Below are 22,607 nucleotides of genomic sequence, written 5' to 3' on the forward strand. Positions count from 1 at the left end.
CAACTCAGTGGTTCCGCCACCTGCCCTGCAAGAGCAAGGACCCGAGTTCAATCCCCGGTACCAAAAAAAAAGAGTGAGACGCAAAAAAGCAGTCTAAAATATGGAGAGGCCAAAGAAGAAAATTTTTTTTTTTTTTTTTTTTGCTTGCTGGACAGGCGGCGGAACCACTGAGCTAAATCCCAGCACAAGAATTTTTTTTTTTTAAATGTAGTAATTAAAAGCTAGGCATGGCAGTGCACACCTGTAATCCCAGCTACTCAGAAGGCCAAGTCAAGAGAAATTATAGGTTTCAGGCCAGCCTAGGTGACTTAGCGAGACTCTGTCTCAAAATAAAATTTTAAAATGGGACATAGCTCAGTGGTAGAGCACTTGCTTAGAATGTATGAGTCCCTAGGTTCAAAGCCCAGAACCACACTCCAAAAAAGTGATTAAAAAATAGTAAAAAAAAATCCGAAAGAAAGCAGCAAGTACTGGAATCTAAGCAAAGAAGATTCAACACACAGGTGGGAAGAGTCACTAAAGAAGAAATCTAAAACCAACAAAGAATATTAAAAAACATAATTCAAAAATATCTTTGTTGGAAAAAATATTTGAAATTATATAATGAAGGAGTGCACCGTATACAGTATTTAAGCAAGAGAAAGCTGTCATTGCTGCAGTGTAACAACTGTGATACACCTGTACCACTATGCAACAGAAAGACCAGGGTTATATGCCAATCAATCACGTCATTTTACTCAACATAATATGCTTTTAAATAATGAAACTGACCATAAGTTTACCTGAAATATACTATGTCAGAGAATCATACAGCAGAAAACTTATTTCATGCACTTAGCCACTTTATCCCTCATCTCTTAAAATCCTTTACATCCCAATTTTACCACCAAAGAGATATAACCCAACCACCACCATAAGTGCCTGTCACGTTAGCTGTCTCGTTAGCCAGAGTGAAGTGTTTCAGGTGCTACCCATGCTCTTCTGACTATTCTCCTTGTATTTAGCCTGATTAAGAATTCAAGTTGAGGCCACAGAATACAGAAAATCTTACTGATGAAGACGGGGTGAGGGGGCACAATTTTGGCTTTCATAGGAAAAAAATTTGTGTAAGAAAATCCAAAGTCTGAATATTATGACATAGCTTACTGCTAAATTAATCTAAAGGCTGTGAAGTTACTTCATAGCACTTTTTCCTAGCAATAACTAGATTATAATGGAAATCTACATCTATTTAGCTAGCGATCTTTTCCCCTTATAATAGAAAGTATATAAACAGCAAAAGTGAGTAATCAAAAATACTTCTTTCAGATTCAGAAAGAACATTTGTCTTTCACATTTAACTTGAGAATCTTGTCACATTCTTTTGAATTATCCAAGAGCACAGAAAAATTTCATCTTTAGAAGTTAAATTAGGCCCTTGGGGAAAGCTGAATCACATTCCTAACCATGCTGTATGATTTTTATTCAAAGTCAAGCAATGGTTGGGCATGGTGGCACATACCTGTAACCCCAGGACTGGGGAGGCTGAGGCAGGAGGATCACCAGGAGTTCGAGGCCAGCCTGGGCTACATAGTGAGTTCAAGACCAGCCTGGCCTGGACTACACAGCAAGATGCTGTCTCAAAAAACAAAACAAGGGCAGGGGATTTAGCTCAGTGGTTCTGCCACCTGCCTCACAAGTGGAAGGGCCCGAGTTCAATCTCCAGTACAAAAAAAAAAAAACACCACAAAAATCAAGCAATGAAAACGATTTCAACTGCTGTGGTAGCCAAAGATGACTGAGCATACAAAGACAGAAATGAGATTTTCAGAGTCACCTAAACTACTATCTGCCGACTCACTGCTTAAATACCAGCTACCCTTTCTAACTGGTTGTCTCTCTTCTTCACAAACCATTCTAGTAACGTTAATCTCACTATCTCCCAAGACAATCAGTTCATTTTTGTATGGTTTAAAATACAGAAAAGTACTGCCTTTTTAGTATTTGCATATACATATACTGAGAGCTGTGGAACTTCCACATGCTAGCTTAAGTTATATAGCCTAAGGGGCTGGGGATTTAGCTAAGTAGTTCCACTGCCTGCCTCGATAGCCTAAGGCTGCTATATTTGTGAAATGTATGTATGTATGTATGTATGTATTCATTTATATTTTGAATTAAAAAAAAATGTAGTTCAGGTTGAACTTGAACTCACAATGTAGCCCAGGCTAGCCCCAGACTCATGTGATGCTCCTGCCTCAGCCTCCCAAGTGCTGGGATTTCAGGCATGTGCTTCCACCCCCAGTCTATTTGTGAAAATTAAAGTAATCAGGGTTTCTTCTGCAGGGAGTCACACCACCTAGTGCCCCACAGGCTGGGAACGCGGAGTCCGGCTGCCCAGCAACACCCCGGCACTAAGGAGATCTGTGGGTGACCACATCTGTGGGAGACTTTACTATCCATCCTCCAGGACTTGGGGAGAGAGAACCGGTAGCTCCCCATCCCCTCCTACTCCACCACCTTTTCAGACACCCCGAAGGCTCTCGATTTGGGATTCCATCTGACTTCCAGGAAGGAAGAGCTCTGATTCCAGCTTGGGTGGCCACCTGTCTTTGCCACGGTGACCCTTTTCTCATGACCCTGCGGTGCCCCAAGCCCTCTGGGAATAGTGCAGAAGGGGCGCACAGCCAGTGGGGGACCTCAGGGTTGGCCAAGGAGCAGTCCCCAGAGGACGAGCATCTGGCAAAGGCCCTGAGAGAGCTTGGCTACACAGGATGGAAGAAATTTGTGAAGAGGTAGCTAGGTATTTAAAGTTCCCTTAGATATTTCCACATGCCTGAGCAATGCTTCCTTTCCTAAGGCTGATCAAGACCAATTGATCCATTTGAATTCAAAAAATAAAATGTCCCAAAGTAAAGGCCAAGGGAGCATTTTATCAGAACACCTTGCCTTTCAGAAGTTCCTTTGCATTAGGTCAAAGGTCTAAGCTCCAAGCTCCAAGCACCAGCAAAGACCTCCCAGTTCAGTAATGAAGAAGGGAGTGAAATCAAGCTGGCACAGATGTGACTTCAGTTCTGAACGCCTGCTGGCCAGTCTGGTTTAGAACATTTTATATTTTGCATTCTGATGTACCTAGGAATTTTGTTAAACAGACTGTGCTTGTATGACATTAAGAAAACAAGCCAACCTAGAAAACCAGAGCATTGTTTTATTATTAGGCTTGTCAAGTTGCAAGATAGAGACACCTACAAATGACAGCACTTACCAATGCTACACTTTAGTCATTAGCACTAGAGCCAAGATCCCTCACACTGAAACATTGAAACAATTGCATAAATCCTTATTTCCCATCTTCATATGGAACACAGTTTTACTGATATTGCAACAGAGCAACAACTAATTCTGATATTCCATTCTTCATTTTACTCTAACAATGTTATCTGGGGGGGAAACATGCTTTGCTTTGTCATAGGTATTCTTTCTCTTAACTTTCGTCATCTCAGTAACAGCCACCTTTCTATTTTATAAAGCAATAAAATTCCTAATTACTTCATGAGTTACAAATATATAAAATAAGCAGAAAATGTAAAACCACATTGAGATACCACGAAATAACCTAACTAGCTAACTCCAGCTTCAAAGAGCATACAATTAAAATCGATGTTAGGAAAATATACCAATTACTTCAAAGCAAGGATGGTCAACATTTCTTAAGAACAACAAATCGATGAACAGTAGACAATCTGAAAAAAGACTTCAAGTCATTTTTTTACTAGAAGTCACTCCTGGAAAGAGAATCATATGAAAAGAAAAGTAACAGCTAGATCCATGAGCGTAAAAAGATCCATGAGTTTAGCTGTGGAGAAATACAAAAAACAAAAGTGCTAAACACTAAAGTGTAGAAAATCTCCATGTGACAGAGAAAGGCAAAAAATAATAATAATAAAGACTTACAGAACAACAAAAGATGTGGACTGGTACCTTCACAAAGGAAAAAAAAAATTACAACCCCAGAAACTTCAAGAAGGCAGTGATTAGTAACAAGTGAAACACAAAGATCAAGAAAGAGGACAAGGGGACAGAGAGTTAGATTTGGCAATTAGGAGTAAACAGAGTTCTTGGGGAGGGCAAACTAAACAGAGCGGTGAAAACAGAAAGGAGTTGGCAGAGGCAAAAGTAAGGTAAAGAAATGAAATAGGTAAAAAAAACTCAAGAAATTCATCTGTTACAGAAAGATCAGAGCTAGCCCCCAGAGAGCAACGGCAAACACAGCCCAAGTACAGTACTTATTGCTTTCAGACAGAACAGGGAAATGAATACAGCACAGTCAAGAGCTGAAGGTACTGGGGGACAGTGGGACAGTGTTCTGGAGAAAGGGATGAGGAAACACTTCAAAGGAGGAGTTTTAAAATACTTCAAAATGAACAGTTTTTAATTAGGTGGAAAATGAGGAAGACAAAATGAAAATAAGAAAAAGTAATAACTCCTACCTGCCTTCAACTCTCAGTCCTAAATCAAGAGAACAAAGAGCTGGAATTCAAAGCAGAAGCATTCAGAGGCTTGATGACAGAAAACCAAGAGGAAAGCTCCCACTGTCTTGCTATAAACAAGGTTGTAAAAAGAGCTGAGTTTAAGGATGCTTTTCCTCTGATATGGTTTGGATCTGAAATGTTTCCCAAAAGCCTTACGTGTGTGGAAAGTGAAAGATTAGGGAGGCACTATATGCATCAGTGGATTCATCCAGTGATTAGCTCAGTAGCTAAATGTACTGCTAGGAATGGGGCCTGGATACAAGTGGGTCCTGGGGGTGTGACTCAGAAGGATGTAGCTCCTTCCCTGGCTCCTCCCTTCTCTCCCAGCTTCCTGGCCACCCTGACTTGAGCAGCCCTTCTCCACAGCATGCCATTTCTCCTTTTGAGCCTGCCAACCATGGGCTAAACCCAATGAAAGTGTGAGTGAAAATAAACCTTTCCTCTTTTCAGTTGTGGGTGTCTAGAATTGTGTCTCAGCAATGAGGAAAGTGACTAAGACATCTTCCAACCAAAAACACATTTAAAGGTGAAGTTAAAAAAGGTAAAGATATAAAGAAGAGTAGTGAACATGTCTATAAAATGTTGAAAGCAAATTCCATAAGGCTAAGTCATACCCAGAGAGTCTGCAATTTCAAATGTAGGTGGGTAAATGTGTTAGTAACTTTTCTCTCACTGCTGAGACTAAATATCTGACACCCAAAGTTAAAGGAGGAAAAGTTTATTTGGCTTACAGTTCATAGGCTCCATGGCAGGGTGGCAGAGGGTGGCAACAGTTCATAGCAGTGGAAGACAACAAAGGCAACAAGAGACCTTAATAGCATCTTTCTGCCCCTTTTACTTTACTCAGACTGCAGGATTAGGGCAGTGCAAAACCAATTACTCACACGTACTGGTTTAGTAATCACACGCCCCTAATCCCAGCATCACACACTCTAGATTCATCTACCTCCAAAATAAAACCTGTCATCTGCATGAGGCTTTGGGGGGGAACATCTAAACACAAGCCATAGCAGTAAATAAAAAATGATCAAGCTATGATACATACATGTACCCTAATTCTCCAAAGCAAATGTAACTTGTGGCAAATATACACTAATAAAAAAAAAAACCTTAAAATTTCAAAACAAAATGGAAAGTTCCTCCCCAAGACATAGTTTATAAATGAAAACATTTAAATTTTGTGGATTTCATGGTTCCAAGAAAGAAGTAATCAATAAATGACACTACTATATACTTAAGAAAGAAGCTGCAAGGGAGGATAACACAACACTGTAGCTAGACAATATATTAAAAGTAGCCTAAAAGTTATCAAGATAATTACTAAATATATAGAGTATATTTTCCAATATGGACAAGATCTCATTATAATAGTTTATTCAGCAACATAAAATTTCAAGTGAGATAAGAAACTTGGGAGTATAAGTAACATTCCTCTATAACATGGATAAGTTATTATTTTATTTAACTATTAGTTTGCAGTACTAGAGATTGAATCCAAGGCCTTCACACTGTGCTACATTGCCAGCTCTCTTTTTTTATTTTGATACAGGGTCTTCCTAAGTCTCTAAGTTGCCCAGGCGGAAGTCAAACTTGGAATTCTCCTGCCTCAACCTCCTGAAGTGCTGGGATTACAGATGTGTGCTTTGACACCTGGTTAGTATTCTTCATTTTTAAAGTTTAATTAGTACTTTTAGATTAAAATGAATAATTAAGGGCCAGGGATTTAGCTCAGTGGTTTCGCCACCTGCTGCGCAAGCACAAGGACCCGAGTTAGATCCCCGGTACCAAACAAATAAAAATAAAATAAAATGAATAATTAAGAGTTCTTAAAGGGGAAATAAACAAGATTTGGATCAATTAACCATTATAAAACAAGATGAAAGTTGTAATATTTGCAACAGTACAAAAAATTAAATCTTCCCAAAAATTAAAGAAGTAATTAAAAATAAACCCAAGATCAGAGAGATTTCACCTGACCATGAACCACATTGAAAGAATGTTGAACTTGTTTTAAAAACGTGAAAAACTTTATTCTGTGCTAATAAAAATCAAAAAAGTTTGGTAGCCCCCACTTTCTTACACAGTACTAAAGACTGAGCCCTGGTGTCCTCTGCCACTGAGCTAGAACCCCAGCCCCGCCCAGGTTTCCGCTTGTGAGCTCCCTGCTTCCTCTGGCATCACAGGCATACCTCACCAGGCCCAGCTAATTATCTTCTTTCAAAAACAAGCAACACAGTAATTCTAAACTATCAGCGCCTTTAGAAGTCCTAAAAATTGAAAAACACACATAACACATACAAATAACTGATAAAAATATAGTATATATAATGTCAGTTGATAAGTAACCCTGAGTCAAAACTGTAAATAGGTATATTTTACAAAATGACATGCATGCACACACACAGATTTTTATTTAATAGCTTGACTGGGCTCAGGGATTAAATTATATTGCCCCGAATAGAAGTAACCAAAACTAAATATTCAAATCAGTTCAAACAATAGATTACCAAGAAGGTAAATTGCTTCCTAACAACTAACTAAACTAAGTATTCTAGCCAATTTATCAGAGCAGATTACTAGGACGCTTACACTCAGGAATACATTCGAAGCAGCAATGCTGATGGTCTTCTGTAATGCACAAATGGACTAGTACTACTTGTAATCACTGAGTTAACGTGTATTGAACGTTTAAAATGTGCCATGTACTATCTTAGATGCTTCACCTATACTAATTTATTAGATTCTCCAGAAACCTATATGGCAGGCACTATTACTGTTTTTATTTTATAAATGAAGAGACTGAGGTCCCTAAGGTCACATATCCTGTGGAGATCATACACGCCTGATTCTAGAGGCAACTTTTGTAATAACTTTATTCTACTGCCTCTCTGGAATCAGTTATCCTTGAATACCCCTGGCTGACATAAAGGCTGTGCTCTTCAGTTTGGAAACTTGGGTCTTCAACAATCACTATCTGTATTTCATAACCTTGAAAACAATTACATAACAGCTCTAGTCTTCCTTGCAAGTACTCACAGGCCCCCACAAAACACTGGCAGGTCTGTCAGTGTGGATTTTAAAGTGAAACTCTGCTGTTTAACAGCTGACTCCTAAGGCTGCCCTACCCTGCTCTCTCACCCTACTGCACTGGGAAAGAGCTCTGTGGACTGCAGAGCTAGGCAGAGCATTCTCTAGGGACAAGTACTCATCATAAAGCTCACATTCCAAATAATAACTCTTATTTCAAGTAGCCTGATTTCAGGAAAAAACAAACTATATTCAAATATAATTTTAAATAGTGTAAATTACTTAATAATTGTTATTTATATTCTTACATTTTAATAATTCAGTATCTTGCCATGTACCTATTACCTACCTACAGAAAACCAGTGAACTGCAGCCATTGATTTGGAAATTCTGCTCCAAGCTACACAGCTCCTACCACAAATAACCTGCTATTCCATAATATTTCTGGAGAACTGAACTGTCCAGGGATTCCATGTTTCATCCTTAATTTATAACGAACTATTAAAAAGGCTATACACAGGCTGGGGATTTAGCTCAGTGGTTCTGCCACCTGCCTCGCAAGCACAAGGCCCTGAGTTTGATCCCTGGTACCAAAAAAAAAAAAAGCTTGACTTTATAGCCTGAGAATCTCTATTCTACTCCTTTGGCCCCTAGCCTCACTGTACCAGTGGAAATTCCTGGTTTTTTCTGATTCTGAAGTATGCATGCATATCACTGAAGTTTGACCACATACAGTTGGCCCTCCACATATTTGGGTTCTGCATCTGTGATTCAATCAAGTACAGGTCAAAAATATTAGAGGGGGGGAAAACTACATCTCTACTAAAGACGGACAGACTTTTCCTCCCTTCTCATTATTCCCTAAACAAGAGTATAACAACTATTTGCATAGTATTTGCATTGTGTTCATATTATAAGTAATCTAGGGAGGATTCAGGGCACAGAAAAGAAAGAATATGCACAGGCTGTACACCAGTGCTACCATGACACTACCTATAGAAGCCACTTGGCCATCGCTGCTGCTGGGGACCCTGAAACCAACCCTGTGTGGATACCAGGGATGACTATGCATTTAGCACTTTATACTGACTAAAAGCACATTCAAAAGTAGGTAATTTCACTACAAATTACAAAATACAAACAGTAAAAGTAACTGTTTTTAAGTTTGTGACCAATTTTTAAAGACTGGACAGTAAGATTCTGAGGACTTAAGTCTGTCACACCAGAAAAACATCCAACTTAAAATTACGAAGTTATCCCTAATGAAGCTAAACTGCTCCATACAAGTCTAAATGCTCGTAGGAACACATGGTTGCTCATGCACTATCTTCCAGCTACTGCCCAAATAACAAGAACACCTCTGAACAGAAGGGAAATCCTCCAAGTCAGTTTTCAGGTTAGAGTTGATTTTTTTTCTTTATCTTTACTAAGGCTCCCTCTACTGACAGGAAAATAAAACTATGGAGTTAAAATGGCAAATTTCATCAACACAAGATAAAACATTGCTCAATTACTTCCAAATCAGTATTTCAGATAAAAATATAATACTCTGTAGTAAAATAAAACTGACTTTACTATAAAAGCAAAAATAAAATAACACCTACAAATTAACAAGTAACAATTTTTATAGGTAACATTTCAGTGCATTTATTTTCAACACTAATTCTCAGATGCATGTATTAGATATTTTAAATCATATCAAGTATTTTAATAATTTCTTGTTGCGGCAATGTTTACCTGTATCTGTTCTGGTGTCCATTGGTCTAGGTTGACTGACTTGACCCTGGATATATGAACCCCAAGATTTCTATGAATTCCAGCACATCTGATGCAAATAAACACACCAATATTCCAGGAAGCCCATCGGGGACCTAATTAAGGAAAAAAGAAAAAGAAGTATTAATGTTGAGTGAAATAAATCAGACACACATGCTTACCTATCTTACGGCATCTCTCATTTGAGGCAAAGTACAAAGAAAAACGATAAAAGATGGATAGAAAGGGACAAGGGGGCAGATCTCATCTAATAGGGAAGTGGTCCCAGGGAATGAGGAGTGGGGAAAGGGGCAGGGGAAGGGGAAATGAGAGAAATAAAGATGTGCTGTGTACAGCATCCTAATAACTCCAATCAGTGTAAACATTCTATGCCATAACATGAGCTAAGACAAATAATATCAACAAGTAAGGAAAAGGTGACAGGAGAACCAGAAGAGAGAGAAAGGGGGAAGAAGAGGAAGGTGACTAGAAAAAAACCAAGTTGTGATATGTATACGTAACCACTCCCCAAGATGACTGTAAACTGTATGAATTGGAAACGTACTAATAAAATAAATAACACTGTAAAAAACATTTTAAAAAGATTAATCCAGCTATTCAGCAGCAGAAGTAGTGCCCTTTGTGTGTGCAGATGGCCTTTCTTTCTGCTAATCAGATGGAGTAGGTCCAGGTGTTGCATAAAGAAAATGTTTTCTACTTTGGTGGACACGAGCAATAAAACAAGCTATGTGCATGAATTCAGAAAGAAAGAAGAAAAAGAAGTATTCAAACTAAAGTAAACACCAGGACAGCATATTATAAGCATTCTGGTTTTCATACAATTATAATGGAAGCTACCACGAGCAGCTTGCCACATAAGACGACATGTCTTAGTTGCACTGAAAGTGTAGAAAGAAGCCTTCTAGAACCTTAATCACTTTACTGAGTTTGCTTTCTTAAAAGATTTCCCCTAAATCTAAGACTTTAAAACTAATTTATGTGAACAGGTGTTTTACTCAGAACCAGCAGCAGTATAAACCATAGTAAAAAGTTCTTTATTAAGTATGTAAGATGTTGTTTAAAACTGTTCAACAGATAAAAATCAAAAAATACTTTTTTAGATAGGAGGAGTCTCGCTCTGTTACCCTAGCTGGCCTTGACCTCATGATCCTCCTACATCAGCCTTCCAAGTAGCTGGGATTACAAAGGCATGAAAGATATTTTTTAAAATAAGACATGTACAGTGGCTCTGCCCTGCCTCACAAGTGCAAGGTCATGAGTTAGATTCCCGGTACGGAAAAAAAAAAAAAAAAAGACGTGGCTGAGGGTGTAGTTCAGCCATAAAAGTGCTTTCTTAGCAGGTGTCAGACCTTGAGTTCAATCCCCAGGACCACATACATACATATATACACAAACAATATATACACAAATACAGGCCTATTATGACACTGAATTCATAAATTCATAGTAAGAGATTAACAACATAAGATATAACAATATGGTCTCTCACTGTTATCTTACTGTACTATACTCACCCTTCTTGTGGTGATGTGAGATAATAGTAAAGGAAATACTTTACAGCTTCTCTTTGGCCTATCCAAAGTGCCAACACCAGTATGTGCTTAGGGGCCATTGTAAGTCAAATACAGGTTACTTGAAAACAAGCACTGCGATACCACAACAGTGAGACAATAACGAAGATGGCCACTAAATACCCAACAGGCAGGTAGCATACATGCCAGGGATAGTCTGGACAAAGGGATGAGTCACATTCTGGGCACGATAGTGAGATGGCATGAAATTTCATCACACTACTCAGAATAATGCACACTGCAAAACTTTATTTCTGGATATTTCCACTTAGTATTTTCAAATCACAATTGACTGGGAAACAAACTACAGAAAATGAAACCGTGGATAAGGGAGAACTATATTCTTTTTAGATTTTTTTATTAGTATATGTGGTGATACCTAGTGACTACATTCAGCTTGGAGGTTTGACACATACACATACAGCATCTCCATCATTTGTACTCCCCCTGCCCCTCTCTGCTCTCCTTTCTCCCTTCTTCCTAATCCTCTTGCCATCTCCAGAGTCTATTTTCCTGTTTCTTAACATGGCTCTTTTATTCTGCTCTTTAAAATATTTATATTTTAGGATTCATACTACTAGAAAAACTCTAATATTTAACCTTTTGTGAATGATTTATTTCACTTAGTATTACAGTCTCAAGATACATCCATTTTTTTAAAAAAATGACTCAAATTTATTCCTCTTTATGATTAAGCAGTGCTTCACTATGCATGCATAACACATTTACCTATTCACTTATTGGTGGACAAATAGGTCACTTTCATGATTTAGCTAGTGAGTTGTGCTGCTATAACATGGGTAGGCATGTATCACTACAGAATCACTTTAGCTCTTTTGGGAAAATACCCAGGAGAGGTATTATTTTAGCTTTTTGAGGAATCTCCATCCATACTGATTTCCAAAGGATGTATTTTCCACTCTCAGCAACAATGTAGAAGGATTGTTTTTCCCCACAACTTCCCCAGCATTTGCTTTTTGAATCCTTGATGAACCCCATCCCTACTGAAATAAGAAACTTATTCTAGTGTTGTTTTAATTTGCATTTCTGTAATGGCCAAGGATGCTGAACATTTTTTCATGTAATTATTCACCATTTGTATTTCTTATTCTGTGAAATGTCTATTCATTTCAACTGCTCATTTTTTAATTAGGTCTTTTATTTGGGGGGGGTCTAACTTTTGAGTTCTTTTTATATATTTTAGACACAGTTCTGTCTGAGGAGTTGCTGGTTAAAAAAAAAATCGTCCCATTATGTAGGATTATCTTTTTATTCTATTGGTTGTTTCCTTTACTGTGCAGAAGCTTTTTAATTTGATATAATCCCATTTACTGATTCTTGGTATTATTTCTTATATAACTGGGGTTCCATTCAGGAACCCTTTGCCTATGCCTATATCTTCAAGAGTTTTATCAATTTTTTCTTCCAGCAGATTCAGTGCTATTTTTATATATGTCTGTGATCCGTTTTGATTTGATTTTAGTACAGTGTGAGAGATATGGATCAAGATTCATACTTCTCTATGTGGATAACCAGTTCTCCCAGCACCATTTGTTAAAGAGGCTATATTTTCTTAGCATATATTATTGGAATCCTGGTCAAAAATCAGGTGGCTAAATGTGCTTGAGGTTGTTTCTGCAGCCTCAATTCTATTCCATTAGTCAATATGCCTGTTTTTGTGCCAGTACTGTTACTTGTTGCTGAGACAAAATACCCGATGCCCAAAGTTAAGGGAGGAAAGGTTTATTTGGCTCACAATCTGTACAGGTTTTAGTCCATAATCGGCTGGCTCCAAGGCAGGGTGGCATGGCAGACAGGCGTTCCAGAGGAAAAACAGTTCATGGTAGGCAGAACGCAGCAAAGGAAGCAAGGGATGACCACAGCTCTTTCTATCCCTTTCATCTTATCCAGGCTACTTAGGGCTGGTAGTACTCACACCCTTAATCCTAGCACCCCTGATCCTAGCACTGCACCATGAATAAATTCCAGTGTCACACACTCTAGAGATCCAGCCACCTCTGAAAAAATCCCACCACATGAGACTTTGGGGGGACATCTAAGCATAAGCCATAACAAGTACCATGCTGTTTCTACTACTGTAACTCTGTAATACAACCTGAAGTCTAAGATTGTATCTCATGCCTTGCTCTTGATTACTTTTGACTATTCTGGGTCTCTTCTGGTTCCTTATAATGTTTTCCATTTTTTTTCTAGTTCTGTGAAATAATCTGATGGTATTTTGATGGAGATTGCATTAAATGTTTCATTTTTTATAATATGACTACTTTGATACCAGTTCTGCCTATCCAAGAAAAGGCAGTATTTTTCCATTTTCTAATATCTTTTTTATCTCTTTTTAGACCAATGTAGTTTTCATTACAGTGGTCTTTAACTTTCTTGGTTAGGTTGATTCCTAGATACCTCCCCCCCTTTTTTTTAAGGTTACTGTGAATGGGACTGTTTTTTTGATTTCTTTCTCAGAGGGTTCATTCTTGGGGTATAGTAACACTATTGTTTTTTGCATATTTTGTATCCTACCACTTTGCTGAATTTATTAGTCTAACAGTTTTCTGGTGATTATTTACCTTTCTTATCTGTTTCACATATGTATCCAGGGACTGATAAGTGTGGTGACCATAAGAGTGGAAATAAATGCAAAAATCACCAGGAATAACTGAGAGGACATGGTGATAGAAAATACAGTGACAAAAGAAAAAGCAGAGACCAAAATATTTGCAAGTGCTATACTTGGGATTCAAAATATAAAGGTACTTGTAAAAGCTCAGAAAACTTTGCAGGAGATCTGCTGAATGCTTTAATGACAGTGACACATTGAGATGAAATGACCAACAGTGTTCTGTTTGCGATCATACAAACTGTAACCCATCTTCAAGGCCCGAGTAGAGTTCTAGCTTCTCCTTAAAGCTTTCCCCTTTTACTTTACCTGTCCATTCCATTTTCCTATAAATTTCTACAGCTCATAAGAGCTTGTCTCATATAGTATGCAACAATAGGTACCTGCTGTTTTTTCATTTATTATTAGCTATGTCTTTTAAAGTAAATGGAAAATTTCTCAATGGGAAAGCTCTATATGCCCCCTAATATCACATATACTATAGTAAGGAAATGAGCAGTCTTTGATTCCTACACCAATAAATCTACTTTGTTTTTAAAAATGTGGGACAAAAATTGTAGTCCTTAATAATCAGCTTTCCCATTCTTCCTTTTAGTAATAAAGACCTCTGAGTATTATGCAGAAGCATAACTACCCATACAGACTAGTATTTCCCAGCCTCCCCGGCAGCAAAGTACAATCACACAACCAAGTTCTGGCCAACAGAATGTGAGCGGAAGTTATATGTTTTGCTATTAACCAAACTGGCCCTGTGTTCTCCTGGCCCCCTTCCCCTTTCCTATTAGCTTTGAGAAATGAACCTGCTACCATGGAGCCAGAATCAAAAGCCCCATGTTGAAGGTGACAGTGTTACTCTATTTACAATGGAGAGTTTATCTCCACTGCCTAACGTGAAGGAAAAATAATGTTCTAGTCTGTTTAAGACACAATATTTTGTGGGATTTTCTTTTTTATAGCAGCTCAACCTATAATCTAATTCAATGTGAATTATAACTGTAGGTTGGTAGCACCAAACAGAACATACCAGAGATTTAATAATCCCAAATTTCAAACCCAAAAGCCTAAAAGTGGGATTAAAGAATAATAAAATAGGGCTGGGGATGTAGCTCAATGGCACAGTGCCTGCCTGGCAAGCATGAGGCCCTGTTTTAAAGTCTTGGTACCAAAAAAGAAAAGTGAAAAATAAAGACAAAAAGAAAGAAAATATATTTTAAACAAACCTGTAAATTGCTCTACATGCAAATTAAATCACCAATTGTATACTAAGTGCCTATTTTGACCAAAGTAGTAAAAGAAGAGGACAAAGATTATGTTCTCAAGGGGGTTCCTTCAAGTCTATAAAGTCAGTGTAATGTATTAGTAACCTTTCCATCACTAGGACATAATACTCAACATAAACCAACTTAAAGAAGTAAATATTTATTGTGGCTCATGTCTTCAGAAACTTCAGCCCATGGTCAGATGACTCCACAGCTTCATGCCTATGGGGGCAGGAACTTCACAGCTGAAGGGCAGCTCTCAGTAGGGCAGCTGGGTAGCAAAGTGAGAGAAGGAAAAACTAGAGAAAAGCTATTCCTTACTAAGTCCCACCCCCAGTGACCTGCTTCCTCCAACCAGGCCCTATTTCCTAATAGCACATTCAACTATAAATTCATTAATAGATCAATCAATGGATAAGGTAATCTAATCAGCTTCCAAAAGCTCTTCCTCTGAACACCTGAGCCTTTGGGGGACATTTTTTGATCCAAATCCTAACAAAAGTAAATAGTGCAGGAACACAGAAGACAAAAAGATGAATGATGACCGGTGACATTACTTCAGGATTCCTAGAGTCAATGGTATTCTAGGCAATTATAAAAAGGTTCAGTAACTGCACATAAAGTCTAGACAAGATAGAAGTACAAGATACTCCATCTCATCTTGAAGAGTATGTGCTATGTAGCAATACGTGGTCAAAATTACAATGCTTAAGTACCTTATTACTACGTTTTTAATTTAAATACATAAATGCCCCTGAAATTTGTATAATGCTTTGTATATAATTTGTATATTAATAAATTTCAAAGAGAAATGAAGGAGTATGAAAACCCTATAGAAAATGGAAAACTGAAGTTTACCAGATAATAAATCCTATGTCTAAATAATGTAAAAACATTATATATCTAAAAATGAACAGGAATTCTACTGTGATTTCAATATACATGTCTTGCAGCTTTCATACCATTTGAGAAAAATAGCATGAAATTATGTGCCCTTCAGAAAAGAAATATCTCTTAAATTTCTGATTTCTATGATTACCTAACAAAAAAGGTTCTTTCAATTGTTTTTTTATAAAAAGAAAATATGATGAAGAACTTAACACTCACTGCTAACAGTAAGTTCCCTTTAAGATTTGGTTCTTCTGTAAAGCCGTCTCCAATTCCTCCAACAACCCTTCTTAATAACATTTATCACAATGATGTACAGTTAATTATTTTAGCTGTCTTTTCTGACAGTGATTTCTTTGAGATTATTTTATTGATCTCTGTATCCTCTACACCCAGCACAATGTCTATTACAAAAATTTTGACAGTCTCTACCCACAAATGACTGCTAAGACCTTAAGTCATCTAAGCTACTGCTGTCAAAATCTCTAGAAGAGTATTTCAGCAAAAACCACCATCTTATTGAATATATAATGCTTCATTCATATTTCTACATGCATTGTCTGGTTTACTCCTAATAAGTGTGTGAGGTGGGTATTATCATTCATTCTAAAGACGAAGAAATGTGGGCTCAAAATATAAAGAAAACCACTACTGAGCAAGAGAGAGAAACAGAGACCATAACATGGGCAAATCTCTAAATGCAACTACAAGTACTTTGTGTCTCCTTCTCTGGTTACTTCATTATTCAAACAGAGATTGCTTACATTGGTTGACTGCTTTTACTCTACTTTGTTAACTTTCTGAAATGCTAAGTCACTTACTATTGAAGCAATTATATAAATTTTAAATTCCAAATCATTTCTTCATCCCTCCAGAAGTATCAATTCTTCCCACATTATTTTAAATTTATTTCTTTCTTCATCACACAGGATTAGAGACTGTAAGAATTCAATTCAGGGCTCCTAGTGCACAAGAGGAGGCTTCCCGGACACCATACCACACCCTCCCCGCCCCAGAGCACAGAGGAGGTGAGCTGCTCCCAGCACACAAGAACAGGCTTCTGGGCCACCGTACCACCCCTGCAAGCACAGAGGAGGTGAGCCACGCGGGCACTAGCAGCACACATACCCCCTCCCCGCCCCACTGAAATGAGAAGACATATAAACAAGTTTCAAAACCAGACTTCCAGATCACCTAAAACAACCCCAAAGGGAAACGAGATGGAATATTGTGATACTCAACCACCTGGACTCCATGAACTGGCAACAAAAGAGGATCTGGAAAAAATGAAATCAGAAATAATTTCTCACTTAAAAGCAGAGATTGTGCCCATAATGCAAGACATGATTAATAAATCTAGAGAGGACACAGATAAAAAAAACAGAGGAGCTGAGGAACATGATGGAATCCCAACATAGGAAACAAATGGAATCCATGAAACAGATGCAAACAGATTTCCAGGAGATTAAAAACTCCACTGATGGGCCGGGGATTTAGCTCAGTGGTTTCGCCATCTGCTGCGCAAGCACAAGGACCCAAGCTCAATCCCTGGTACCAAAAAAAAACAAACTCCACTGAAAGTCTACACAGTAGAATGAGCCAATGTGAGGACAGAATTTCAGATATAGAAGATAAGATTGCAATTAGTGACCAGGAAAAGAAAAATTTCTTTAAAATTGTAAGGGACCATGAGAAATTAATCCAGCAGCTGCTAGATGATGCAAAGAAGAATAACATCAGACTGACTGGAGTCAATGAAGAAACAGGAGAGTACAGATGACAGAAAAAAACTGTTCACAGAAGTGATGACAGAAAATTTCCCAAGCAGGGGAAAAGAACTTGACATACATGTAAGTGAGGCATATAGGACTCCAAGTAGCTGTGATCAAAAGAAATCTACACATAGGCATATAATAGTTAAGATTCCAGAAACACAACAGAACAAAATTCTACAAGCAGTTAGAGAAACAAATCACATACAAAGGAAAGCCCATCAGAATCACAGCAGACTTCTCCCGCAAACCCACAAGGCAAGAAGAGCTTGGAGTGATGTATTTCAAGCACTAAAAGAAAACAGCCTCCAACCCAGACTGACATACCCTGCAAAATTATCTTTCAAAATTGATGGAAAAATAAGATACTTTCATGACAAAGAGCACCTTAGGAACTTCATGAATACCAAACCAGCACTCCAAAACATTTTAGACATTATCCTAGGAAAAGACAATGAGGATCACAACCCCAGGAAGCCCAGCAGAATGAATTTGTTGGACACAACAAGAAATTAAAAGCAAAGGGGGAGAATCCAACAAACAGAAAAAGTCATGACAATGATAAATCAATACGTATCAATCAACGTTAAGTCAAGAAGCAAGATCCAACAATATGCTGCATACAAGAAGCACATTTAATTCAAAAAGAAACTCATAGTCTGAAAGTTAAAGAGTGGAAAACAATACTCCATGTGACAGGAACCACCCCCCCCTCAAAAAAAAGCAGGAGTAGCTATCCTTTTTGCAAATCAAGTGGATTTCAAACCAAAATCTGAAAAACTCTGGTCCCAGGAATTTCAGATAAGGGATAGTCACTTGTATGTACAAATCTATTGTGAACATGTGTTTTCATTCCTCTTAAGTAAAAACTTAAGAACAGAACTGTTGGTTCTTAACAGTAATACAAGAAATTTCTATATTGTTTTCCAAAATGGTTTTGTCATTTTGCATTCACATTAGCAGTATGAGAAAGTTCTAACTGGTTCACACCTAAGCTGACATTTGTTCTTTTTAAACTTTTAATTTCATCTCCCTAATGAGTCTATAATTCAATCTTGTTATTGTACTGATTAGTATTTTTCTGATTCTAGTGTTGCACACCTTTCCTGGTGCTGTACTGGCTATTTATCATCTTCTTGTGTCTACTTTTTAATTGAGTTGTCTATTAATGAGCTGTAAGAGCTGTTTATATATTCTGGTCATAGGTTATATGCATTATAAATATGATGTTTAAGGACTACTTTTTATTTTCTTAACGATGTCCTTTAAAGTTCTAACTTTTGGTGGAATCTCATTTATCAATTTTTTTCTTTTATACATCATGTTTTTTATATCCTAGGAAATTCTTGCCTATCCTAAATTCAGAAACATTTTGCCTTATAATTTCTTCTTAAAGTTCTATAGTTTTAGTCTTGCATATTTAGGTTTATGGATCCTTTCAAGTTATTTTTGCGTATGGAAACAAAGGGTTGAGGTTATTTTTTATATACGGATACCAGGTGTTCTAGTGCCATTTGCTAAAAACACTATCTTTTCCTCTGCTCTTGAATTCAGTTCATGTTCTATAAAATGTTAGTGTTAAATAATTTTTCAAAACTCAGTGGACCATATATGTGTGGTTGTATTTCTAGATTCTCTGTCTTATTCCAATGATCTATATGTCTTTCCTTACACCAACATTGCCTTAATTACTGTACCTTTAGAGGAAGTCTTAAAATTAGGTAACAAATGTCTTCCAACATGTTTTTTTTTCTTTTTTACTTTTCTAGGTCCTTTGTACTTCTACATAACTTTTAAATTTCAATATCCAATTCTTCATTTATAGCAAGTATACATACACCTGAATTTTTATATATACCTTGTGTTTTCTAATCTTGCTAAATTCAAATACAAGTTCTAGGGGCTCCTAGAGGTTTCTTAGTATTTTCTCTGTAGATGATCATTTCATCCACATATAAAGATTTTACTTCTACCTTGCCAATCCTATCCTAATTGTGTCATTTTATTGCCAGACTATTTTGGTTTGGGGGCCTATGTTTCAAAGTTTAATGGACAAATGAAGAGTAAGCATATCTGCCCTTGTTTTCCACCTTAGGGAGAAAGCATTGTACCTTCTCCATTCATATAAGGTGTTTTTGCTGGAAGTATGGAATACATGCCTTTGATCTGTGGAGAAGGTTCTGTTCTACTTCTAGTTCCTGATAGGTTTTACCATGAACAGCTGTAGAATTTAGTCCAATACTTTTTCCGCAACTACTGACAGGATCATAAGGCTTTTTCCTTTCCTCTGTTAAAATGATGACTTTTTTTTTTTTTTTTTTTTGGTACCGGGGATCGAACTCGGGTTCTTGCGCTTGCACAGCAGGTGGAGAAACCACTGAGCTAAATCCCCGGCCCCTAAAATGATTACTTTTAGGGGTGGATCTTCCAATGCTGAACCAACACTGCCCTTTCTATAATAAAACCACTTTCTACATACTGCCAGATCTGACTTCTAATAGCTTGTTTTCTTAAACAAATTTCTATCTATGTTCATGCTTTTTTTCTATTATCTTTATCCAGTTTTAGGATTAGCACAATGTTGAGTTCCTAAAATGAGGGGAGAAGTGTTCCTTCTTTTTTCTGCTTTAAATGTTTGATATAATTTATCAGTTAAAATGTATATGAGCTTGCCGTTGTCATATAGGTAGGTTTTCAAGCTAGGAATATACTTTCTTTAATAGGTGCTATCCAAATTTTATATTTCCTCCAGAGTTAGTTGCATTAATTTGTCTTCCAAGGTATTTCTTAGAAGCTGTCAAATTTATTTCAAAAAAGATTTTGGTAATATGATTTCTATATCCTTTTAAATTCTGTAAAATCTGTGGTAATGTCTTCTAGATCTTGATATTGTAATTTTAAAAATGTATCACTGACATTATGTAATAGCAAGAAAAGGTCTAAAGGAGCAGGGGAAGTGGGAGGGGTAGGGGAAAGGAAAGAAGAGAAAAGAAAAAATATGAGAAAAGAAAAAAAATGGAAACAAAGTCTTTGCAAATAGGGAAGGGTGGAGGGGGTGAAGGGAGGGCAGGGAAGGGGAAAAAATAAGAACCAAGAGACTCATGTAATGGTACAAGATCCCAATGATGAATGTAACTGTATTTTATACCTAAAATGTAACAATAAACTTAATGGGGAAAAAAAAAGAATTCGATTCAGTTTGGTTTTTTATACAATGAAGAGGGAAGCTTCAAAGGATACGTAATTTCCTTCCAGGAGAAACAAAAGAGAGAAGGGCAAAATCAACTGACAAGTAAACAGCAGTTAATTCAGGCAGCAGTATGGATGCCTCAAGTAAGCAACATCACAGGAACACTAAAATGAGCCCAGGAAAAACTACTTATATCAAAATATTGTGCAGAATCAAGAGTGAAACAAGGAAGAGACCCTTTCTCTTTCCCCACCCAAGGCTCTTTGCTTTTAACCATGAGTGTTAACTCACACTTCAACACTCATGGACAGCTCTGTTATACACTGGGTATGCTGTGGACAACTACTAAAATAATATAACCCATGAAAACATGTTCTCCACGTCCTAACAAATGAACTAACTACAAATTTGCAAAAGAACTTGGAGGTGAGAAATGCGGATGAGGAGTGACTGTAAAAAAGCATAAGGGATCTTTTTGGAGTCATGAAAATGTTCTAAAGTTCTACTGTAAAAAAAAATCACTTATTTACACGCTTAAATACATGAGTTACATTGTACAGAAATTATATTAACAGAGGTGCTATACAATAAGACAGGCCCTTGCCTTGCCTCCATTTTTTTTTTTCCACAGAATGTTCTGTTTTGGAAATGTAAGTTTGTGTTGCTGGGCTCCTGCCCAATGTATCAAAATGGTTTGTGACAGTTTGTACTGTGTGACCTTTCAGGAATGTTCTGTTAAGCTCTGACCCCTCACAAGGTTGTTAAACTCCACTCTCTTTCAGGAATGTTCTGTAACCGCCCCTCTTCATTGAGCATGCTTGCCTACTCTTATAGATCCCTCCCTATATAAGGTGGCTCTCATTTCGGGTAGAGTGCTCAGACTCCCCTGAGCCTGCCAGGGCTCACAGCCATAATAAAGGGTTTTTGTCCACCTCTTCAACTGACCATAGGATTCTTCAGTCTTCAAATTACAAGAGCTGTGTTCCAGAGCCACCACACTGAGCTGTAAAGCTCAGCTGTGCCTCAGAGCTGTGGCACTTAGCTGTTGACACTGAGCTGTAACACTTGGCAATAGCACTGAGCTGCTCTGCTCTGCCACAACAATATATCAATACAAGTTCTCTATTTAAAAAACTTACAAGAATTAACTTGAATTAAATGCTGTACATTCCTTCCTCTTGTTGCTTTTTCTTATTTTACCAAAGAGAAAGAAAGACAGTCAATAGTACAAGCAGTAGGCTGAAGTTGAGAAGTCACCGATAGATGATCTTAAGATACGGAGTCCTAAGAGACACTCAGAAATGTCAGCCAAGAAGCCAAGAACTCAGATGCTATCACATTAAAAAGATGAAATTAGAGCCACCTGGTTCCACACTACAAAGAGGCAGAGGACCTCAGACCACCAGACCAAGGTACTGAGTCCCGGCCCAGAGGTAGGGGCTGCTGAGTTGCTGTCTTACTGCTCCTGGTCCAGAGGAAGGGGCTTCCTGGTCACCATCCCTCCCGCTGCTCCCAGCCCAGAGGAAAGGGCTTTTGGGCCACCTTCTGACCTGCTGCTCCTGGACCTGAGGAAGTGGCTTCTGGGCCACCATCCCTCCCATCACTCCCGGACCAGAGGTAGGGGCTTCTCAGCCGCCATCCCACTGTTCCTGGTCCAGAGGAAGGGGCTTCCCAGCCACCATCCCTCCGGCTGCTCCCAGCCCACAGGAAAGGGCTTTTGGGTCACCATCCCAACCGCTGCTCCCAGCCCCTGTCCCACCTCTCCCAGCTCAGAGGAGGTAATCCATGCAGGCGCTAACAGCCCCCCACCCCACTCAAAATGAGAAAACAAGTAAGTAAGTCTCAAAACCAGACTTCCAGATCACCTACAGCAACCCCAAAGGGAAATGAGATGGAACACTCTGATACTCAACCACCTGGACCCACTGAACTGGCAACAAAAGGGGATCTGGAAAAAATGAAATCACAAATAATTTCT

General features: G+C 38.0%; 1 protein-coding gene across 5 annotated transcripts in view; it reads right to left on the reverse strand.

Moving 5' to 3' along the window:
* Smap1 (small ArfGAP 1) overlaps window positions 1–22,607 on the reverse strand; it is a 170,658-nt gene that overhangs the window by 94,649 nt on the left and 53,402 nt on the right. For all 5 annotated transcript variants that reach the window (XM_004863998.4, XM_087205137.1, XM_087205136.1 and 2 more), the window contains one exon: window positions 9,276–9,409. In XM_004863998.4, the coding sequence (XP_004864055.2) occupies window positions 9,276–9,409 (134 nt within the window). Of the gene's footprint in view, window positions 1–9,275; window positions 9,410–22,607 lie in introns of those variants that run through there.

Source organism: Heterocephalus glaber, unplaced genomic scaffold (genome assembly GCF_053883595.1).
Source record: "Heterocephalus glaber isolate CG9 unplaced genomic scaffold, H.glaber_assembly_v1.0 deba00000594, whole genome shotgun sequence".
NCBI lineage: Eukaryota > Metazoa > Chordata > Mammalia > Rodentia > Bathyergidae > Heterocephalus > Heterocephalus glaber.